The sequence below is a fragment of the Polypterus senegalus genome, chromosome 4 (assembly GCF_016835505.1).
Source record: "Polypterus senegalus isolate Bchr_013 chromosome 4, ASM1683550v1, whole genome shotgun sequence".
Taxonomy (NCBI): Eukaryota; Metazoa; Chordata; class Cladistia; order Polypteriformes; family Polypteridae; genus Polypterus; species Polypterus senegalus.
The window spans coordinates 184,530,036-184,539,355 of NC_053157.1; the positions used below are offsets into that span (position 1 = coordinate 184,530,036).

A 9,320-nucleotide genomic window follows, 5' to 3' on the forward strand; every position below is an offset into this window, starting at 1 on the left:
AAATCCTGAGGTCTTGTTTTAGGTTACAAGAAAATGTTGCAGTGAAATAATAAATTATTTTGAAATGCACATCTTCTAATTTTTTTTTTCTTTTTCCAGTGGTTACACACAAGAAGAAAGTCAGTTTACCACATGAGGATAGATCTAAAGATATAATAGAGGATATAGCTCCTAATGTATGAATTAAAACCTTCATTGCTTGTAATAATTTAATGAGCTCACTGTATGCAGGGTGGTGCTCCTAAATGTCACTTTCATTCATTCAATGTTGTTAAGTGTTAAGGTTTGTACTGTGAATGGAAAAAATAAAGAGCAAGTAAGTATGTTACCAATTGTGTGAGATACTTTTTATTTAATTGTTGATTATACATGCTTGTTATAATCTTTGTGAATTAAAAATAAAAAAACTCTGTCTGGGTAAAGGATAACTTTATGCTTATCATCATGTGTTTTTAAAATGTTATTGTATTAATATGGTTAAATTAACAAACATGATAAAAACACCTGGATATCTGATTTTGTCGTTTCTTGTTTTTAAATCATTTTTGTGATTGATTGCAAGAGTTATCCTTAAAATAATCCAAAATTATAAACAGTGTCAATCTAAAGCACTTCTAATTATGTAACAGATGATAAATGCTGTGTGTGCAACTTTTTAGTATAAAACAACAAATAGACTAATATGTGAAAACTGTTTGACAACTCTGAATAGTAAAAATATTTTTTAAAAATAGTTATATGAAACCATTGAAGAATGCAGAAGTTTTAATAAAGCAAATTAACAACCCTGAGTCATAATGAACATCCATCTCTCCATTTTAGGTTAGTTCATGTATAATGGGAAAGGTACTTACAGTACTACAACTGCCATGCTGTCTGTATGCCTGCATTCTTTTTCTTCCATGAAATGTGTGTAGAAAAATAAATTTTCATTGAGATATCTTAAATACAGTTCACTATAAAAATTTATGTGTGATTGTGTTGAGTAAATAAAAGAGATGAACACTAAAAAAGGTCTGAGGTAGCCACCCAACATACTGTACTTGGAGATTTGGGAAAAAGAAAAAGCAAAAATCATCAATATGTCTATACAGATTTGAGTCCAAAACAGGAATGATTCACTGTTAACATGATGGTGTTTCTATAGTAGGGTGGAGGAAGTGAGATCATCAGGCCCTGAATCGGAAATGATGTTGACAGGCTTGGTTGGGGTTTTCCACAGGTGGTCTGCAGGAGAAATAGAGAAAGGGTTAGTGCACACTGCCACCCCCTGGTCCGGTGTGGGATTACCATCTGTCGAGCCCTTTAGATGCCTCCCACACGCACGTGTGTGACAGTTGCTTCTCATAAAACTCCACAGGGATCCTCCTCTCCCCAAGTGTCCCTCACATATTGAATCATGAAGCTCAAAAATCCACGATTCCCCCACTTGTCGACTGAGAGTGATTGCATTGTGGCTTGCGAATTTCCAAGGGGGAAAGCTTGTCGCTCACTTAACAACACATATGTTAATAGCACATCTGTTCAACAATAAAAAAGTGAGAGGGAACACTGGTCAGGGTAGTATGATTTTCTTTAAAAAAAGACTATTTCACAGATAGGAAATAAGAAAAAATAACTAACTGTGAAGAAGAGGTTCTCTCCAGATCAGCTTTCCCTTTACAGCGACCTGCGGGTATCAACTTGACTAGCCCAAATTTGGAAAGCCGTCTTTTGAGTTCAAAAAATGTTTCTTAAAAAATTTCAAAATCATCAAAATGCCTCACAAGAGGGAGAAACCTGCAAAACACTTTGGCTTGTGTGAATAATCACACATACAAATAATATACGTATTTATAGACAAAACAATGACAACATTGTGCACAAAGGAGTGAAAAGGAGTAGTCTAAAATGTAATCCTAAGGCAAACAAGTCCCAAGCATACTAACAAGAATGAAATCCCACAAACAGAAACAAATAATTTAAAAAAACAGTAAACCCATAAATAATATAGAATAAGAAAATCAATTCAAAAATAGGAAACACAACAATAAAAACGAAGATGAATTCAAGCCAGGGGAAAAACTCTGGCTGTAACATAACAGTATCAAGCCATATTGACTTTATCTACTGAAAGGTTCCGTTTTCCAGTACAGTATAGCAGTATTGTGAGTAATTTCAAGTGATATACCGTACAGTAAGATTCATATTTAATACAGTCTTAGTTGAAGTTGTGTATTGAGCAAAGAACAAAAAATATTGATGGAAATATAAGAAAAAGGCATTAAAGCTGGTATGGTAACCACAACATAAAAATGATTGAATACAAATGAGCAAAATAGACATTTTTCAACGTGGCTTAAAAAGGAGGAAAAATAATGTCAACAAGTAAGGTTGTGAAGCTTACAATAAATGTTCATGAAGGCAAAATGATCAATCATTTGCATCTTTGACCTTTTTTTCTTCTTTGTTTTAGGTAATAACTAATTTCCAAACACATTCCAAAGACACCCATCTCATTCAAGTATGGTTAGTTCCTGATATCAGCCTGTGGAACTCCATGTGACCCAAATAAATTTAGGTTTGATAAATTTATGAATGCATGAGGCAAAGAGTGAAGGAAGAAATCAAATAGAGATTAAATGGGAAACTTATTATAGGTTTTAAGGGTCTTGTGATGAGATGCTCTATGTAATTTTGTTAATTTTTGCTAATCTTTATTCAATCATTTTTATGTTGTCGTAACCATACCAGCTTAATGCATTTTTCTTCTCACATTTCCATCAGTAATAATTGTTTTTCTTTGCTTAATACAAAACTTCAACTAAGGCTATAAAGGCTGTCCTAAATATGAATCTTGCTGTATATCACTTCAAATTATTCACAGCTAGACATTAAGCCCGTTACAATAACGGGTGCTAGAAAAGTAGTGCCTAAACATTAGTAGGAACAGTCTGTATTAAATGGCAAGGGACCTTGACATCATTCTGTTTCTTGTCTTAATTTTTTTTTGTCAAAAATATTTTTGCAAGAAGCCTAAAGTAAAATAATAATAATATAAAATAGAAACATATATGACAATACAGTAAGTATAATTAATATTGTCTTAGTGTAAAACTTTGTAACAATCTGTAAGACACAATATCTGAAGAAGATATTTAGGTAAAATTTTCTGTTTTTTTACCTCATGAAATTTTTCTATACAATATCATTATAGACAACATTTCTTGTAAATATTCTGTCTGAGTTTGGCAAAGGTTTGCCTTGTTCGGGAATCTCTACAACTCTTGATAATGCAACATATAACTGACCGTGGCTGAATACTGGTTCTGGCAAGTAAATGCCAACTTTTTCTAAGGTTTGCTCTTCTGAGTCTTTCTCTTTTAGCGTTTTTCTTCTTTTTCTTAAATCAATCTATTTGCTCGTATTTTTCTTTGTCTTTCAGCCTTTCTTTTGTTGATGTTTACTTATTGAGCTGACTGTTCTTCCAGGAGATGTTGCTTATATAGGATTTGATTGTCTGTGTCTTTTGCCCTACTTGACGTGTCCTTCTTTTTGGGTGGCATGTTGTTAGTAGATACATCTGTAATATTTTCTCCTACAGTAATACTGGCTTGTATGTGGCTGTAATATGCATCACTGTATTGTGTGTCTTTAATTTTCTCTCGCAGTAATACTGGTTTGCATTCCCGTAAAATGTCTGTAATTTCTCTGACAGTAATACTGGCTTTGATGTCCGTAATATGACTTTAATTTTCTGTCACAGCATTGGGCAATCAGCAGAGTGTCCCCAGCAACTGATGTAATGTGTGGCGTGTACCTGATAATCGTGCCTGTGGTGCCTCCCCAGCAAGTATTTTAATCTGTGCTGGCGTGCAGCTGATTATTTTATGTGTGGTGTTTTCCCAGCAATGGATTTTATGTGCGTGGCTGCGACTACCCAATCAGCACTCTCCCCAGCAATGGTGTCCTTTATTTCTTATCATGTGTGTGTGTCCACGGTGCCGAGCGCATGGTCGGGGCACAGTGCGATGTGTGGCGCGGGCCGCGCATGCACACTTCACCAGAAGACACACACACACGGACACCTGGATGCACACAGGGGTTTTATTAAAGAGGATATTGCTATACTGTGTGACAGATAGGGGGCGCTATCGCTCCCTTGAACCCTTCACCAAGACGTCAGACACGAGGTAAAAGTCCAAATGTTGACTTTTTATTATTATACAGTGCACAAAGCACCCTCCTCTCCACAATACTCATTAAACACAATCACTAATCAATAATACACAATCCTCCACTCCCAGATGCGTTGCCACCCTTCCACCCAGCTCAGCTCAACGCTCTGGTGTCTTTCTCAGTCTTTTATATTCCCTGACCTGGAAGTGTTCTCATAGTCCTTCAGTCCATGATTCTTTATTACTTCCGGGTCAGATAAAAAGTCATTTTCTTCACCACTCTGTCACCTTGACTAAAACGTACTTCTGGGTTATAGGTGAAACCAAAGTCTCTGTGTCTTCCTGCAGCGTCCACTGGAGGCGCATGTGGTATCCAACATGGCTGTGATGAAAAACTCCATTGTCCATGATGCCCTTGCTGAAACTCGGGCACCTCCATGTTGCTTGCAGGGCTCCACCTGGCGGCCAGGGGGTATTGGCCGAGATGAAAGGCAGGCACGTGTTCTGATGGGTCTCACAAGGTTACCTGGGATTTGGAATTCTTTGTGTTTGAGGACCGGGTTGCCTTTTTCGGCGGGCTGCGGTCTGTCTTTATTAATTTTTCTGCAGACCGATCAGTCATTTCACGGCTCTCCTTACCTTCTTGCGGGGTCAGTGGTGCTTCACTCGCCTCCCCTTTCCCCTTCGGAAAGTTCGGGACCATCTCTTGGACAGCGAAGTCGCAAGCAGTGGGACGTGGACCTTCTCCTTCCCACAATGCACCGGGTTTGGTCAAGTGTCCCTCGCCGGCAGCCAACATGCAGAAGTCCCCTTTATTGCTCATCAGCTCGAACTGGAGCGTGCCACTGTCTTCGGGAATGTTGTCTTTCTCCCGCAGAGCCTCCAGGTGATCTTCTCCGAGGTACATGCATGGGACAAAGTGTGTTATTTTAAACAGATTGTCAATTAAATTCCCGGCACATACCTCAGAGCGATTGTCTGTCCCCGGAGGCTTCTCCCGACTTGTGTAGCCGCACCGTAGCTCCTCCCGAGCGTCAGCCATTATGAGCGTGGCACTCCCACTGGCGTTGTTGCTCTGCTTGTCCTTCTCCTTTCCAATTTCCCGACTTATTTAAGGTGGGCTCCGCCGTTGTTGTTGCGTGTCTGTACATTGTCCTCTTGGGGTTCTCTGTCCACAGACAATTTATTAACAGGTCCTCTGCCAAATGGACGGCCAGAGAATCCTGCCGACTACACCACTTGAACCCTTGACCAAGATGTCAGACACGAGGTAAAAGTCCAAATGTTGACTTTTTATTATTACACAGTGCACAAAGCACCCTTCTCTCCACAATACTCATTAAACACAATCATTAATCAACAGTATAATACACAATCCTCCACTCCCAGATGCGTTGCCACGCTTCCAACCAGCTCAGCTCGACACTCTGGTGTCTTTCTCAGTTTTTTATATTCCATGACCCGGAAGTGTTCCCACAGTCCTTCAGTCCATGATTCCTTATTACTTCTGGGTCAGATAAAAAGTCATTTTCTTCACCCCGGAGACGTACTTCCGGGTTATAGGTGAAACCAAAGTCTCTGTGTCTTCCTGCAGCGTCCCCAAGGTATCCAGCAGGGCTGTGATGAAAAACTCCATTGTCCATGATGCCCTACTGGAACTCGGGGCACCTCTATGTTGCTTGTAGGGCTCCACCTGGTGGCCTGGGGGTATTGGCCGAGATGAAAGGCAGGCCATATCCCACAACTGTATTGGGAAATGGGAAACATATTACAGGTTTTAAGGGCCTTGTGAGATGCTCTATGTAATGTGCATTATAAATAAAATGTAATTGTAATATATCTCCAGGGCCCCTGAATTGGATTTAGTGAGTCTGAAAATGCTGTTACTTAATATAGAGTTCCATCCTCATTTCACTTTCAGATTACACTTTTTTTGTAAGCAATTAGGTTTTCATCTGCAGTGAATACTATTAAACAATTTATGTCACTTTGTAAATGTTCAAATGCTCTAACAACTAGCACTGAGATGACCTCTTCAGGTTTTAAGGTCCATCTTTCCATTCATCCGATACTGAATTCCGTTATTTCATTATTGAGTTAGATGATGTGGGAACAGTTTCTAGCCTGGTCACAGCCTTTGCAGAGATTGCACATTTTTACTGTGTTAACATGCCCTTTTTCCTTGTTTTCCAGTTGACATTTGGCCTGATATGTGGACATAACTGTGGCCTTCAAAGAACTGGCACTACATTAATGGCTAGCACTTGTCTTTCACCAGCTGCTGACAAGAGAAGCTCAGACTCCTCATTTAACCCAGCAATCTCCCATGACTATGGTTGGTAGTAGTTGATGAGTGGTCCCATTGGTGTTATTGCACCTTACACATAATATACCATCTCTAAAATACTGCAAAACCTAGATAGACAAGATGTTACATCTTTGACTTTTATTACTATAAAAAAGATAATAACATTGTTTCATATCTTAAGAAGTAGCGTTATAACTGTCTACAGGAGTTGTGTGGTCTTTTTTTCTTCAAAAGTATCCAGGTGTCTATCAAAATACATGTAGGCAGTGAAAACATTACAATGTTAGTCTGCTAATGCAATGATGCACTTCATGTATTGTACTATTGTAGAAAACCTAAGAATTTTAGTGGGATTACGTGACTAAAAGTGAGTCATTGTATCCTCTATTCTTCTGGTAATTCAAATTAAAGAGCACTTTTTCTTATCCAGTTCCACCCAACCCTTTGTTTTTGCGATCTTTCTCATCTTCTTGTACTTTGTGTATATTAGTGCATGCTCCCAACTTCTCTCTCTCTGCTTTTACAGTTACATCTTTATTTAAAATAAGAAACGAAACCTACACAATAATGGGTATCATAGTGCAAAATAAACAAACTTCACACAGGTGGAGTAAAGATCTTTTATTGAGAGAAAATGTGTTAATAAAACTTGCTAAATTAAACACCTCTGAGGTATATGTAGTCATTGAACTTTCTAATAAACTCACACATATACAGAGCTGGTAGCTGTTTTCATATCCAGTTGGTAGCAGTTGTTTTCAGATACTGTCAGTGTCATCTGCAGTATAGTTTATAATATGTAGCTATTGTAATAGATTAGATAGATAGATAGATAGATAGATAGATAGATAGATAGATAGATAGATAGATAGATAGATAGATAGAGGGTGGTCCAGATCTAATTATGCAGATCCAGATCGTCTGGATGACTTTGATTTATGCGGGGACAATTCCAGTTCGGCGCGAAGACGATTCTTCATGTCGTCAGTTCGCACATCGATGGTATGGGATTTTTCAGGTGACATTCTATGTAATAAACTTAATATAGCTTAATGAAAATTGCATAATTAGATCTGGACCACCCTATAGATAGCTAGATAGATAGATATTTTATTAATCCTGAAATGGTCTTCTGGTTAGCCAAAACCTAATGGGGTGAGAGTCATTGACAAGAATAACAAGCAACTTTCTGAGTGACCTCAATTCTACCACTTCCTCCAAGTGTGTCTAGCTAGGCTTGTAAGATTGAACTAGACTTCTTAATCAGTTTGTCCACTTCCCAAGCACACTATCACAATAGAAAAATACTCTGACCACTACAGACTGGTTGAAAACATGTAAAAGTACATACACCAAATGACCCCAACCTCCTTAAAGAAACAGAGGTGACTCTGACCTTTCTTGCTTACAGCCTCTGTGCTGGTACTCCACTGGAGACTATCGTTCAGATGCCAGGGGATATTACTGAAAAACATCTTTAAAACTTTACAAATACTAATAGTCAATAAAGCTGTACAAGATTGGTGAGCTTTGTTGGACCAAATGACTTACTGTATTCTTATCATTTTATTTCTAATGTCCTTACATATGGATGGTATTATTAGAGTAAGTAAAGGAGTTTAACTGACTATGTCCATTATGCTGAGGTTTAACTAGGTTTGTGCTTGAAGTCCATGATATACTACATCTTTTATTATATAGTTTATCTGAAAAGAATGCTGTATGTACATATTATTTAGGAAAGATGGGCAATCCAAAAAAGGTGGGAGAGTTGACATTTACGTAAAACAAAATTGTAATGCAAGCCTTTTTCAAATATATGGTGAACCACAGCTTAGTGAAGATAGTTGTAATTCATTATAGACCATTAATTACCCAAATACAGTATTAACAAGGCAGTGAATTACAGTAAATTGTAATTATTAACAAGTACAACAGCAAGAGTTTTCAGGCATTTTTTAAACATAATACATTAAAATATTGACAAGAAGGGCAGCCTATCTAGATTTAATATGGTGTAACAATAAAGATCGAAATCAGGGTGTAGAAGAAGTACTGCTGACAAGTAAACATAACACAGTACCATTCACAATGTTTTGGCCGAGGGGGGCCACTGTCCTGTGATAACAAGGCACTGTTCCACTAGCAGTGTTCAGATTTAGATTTGGTCAGGCCACTTGATAAAAAGCTACAGGTGAAGGGCTTCAAAAAGGTAACATACCAAAGCATGGCCTTGCGTCACCACAAAAAAATTGGAAACATATATATTCCTTTTCATTCATTTAATATCAAGGCATTTAAATTACACATAAAGACATTAATAAAATGATAAAAGACAATAATAAAAACATTTTGTAAGGCCCCTGCAGATTGTGAGGCTGTAAAATGCAGCTTACTAAGCAAAGAAAACTAACGTGCGGCAGCTCATCAGTAAGCAATCCAGCAAGCTTGTACTGTACAAATAGCCATGAGCGCGGGTTATTGGACTGCACACGCAACGATCTATCCTGTTTTTGTTTTTTTATTGCAAACATTTCGTGTTGTGGTGTAATGCTTCTCGAATTTGGGGCACGTTAACTGTGTACTAACAGCGTGATGATTTATGTATTGCAATGAGTGTCCTGTGCTAATTTGGGGGAGCATTTTGCGTATTAGCCGGTGTCCCATGGAGTGTGTGAAGGCACGTCAGTAGCCTGTAATACAAGGCAAGCCATTAGCCTATGGGGGCTGGCCAATATCTAGGAACGTCACACTAACCCGTAAAACGTAACAATACACACTCCATACTCTAACTTCTGTTACGTTTTGGAGATGCTGTGACCCAGTTGTCTAGCTATCACAATGTGGCCCTTGTC

The 9,320-nt window shown here is 38.2% G+C and overlaps 1 protein-coding gene across 5 annotated transcripts in view; it reads left to right on the forward strand.

Annotated features, from left to right (window-relative positions):
- LOC120527860 overlaps positions 1-328 on the forward strand; it is a 41,351-nt gene extending 41,023 nt beyond the window's left edge. For all 5 annotated transcript variants that reach the window (XM_039751763.1, XM_039751764.1, XM_039751761.1 and 2 more), the window contains one exon: positions 100-328. In XM_039751763.1, coding sequence (XP_039607697.1) covers positions 100-182 — 83 coding nt within the window. In that variant the 3' untranslated portion in view covers positions 183-328. The remainder of the gene's footprint in view (positions 1-99) is intronic.
- The last annotated feature ends 8,992 nt before the right edge of the window (positions 329-9,320 follow it).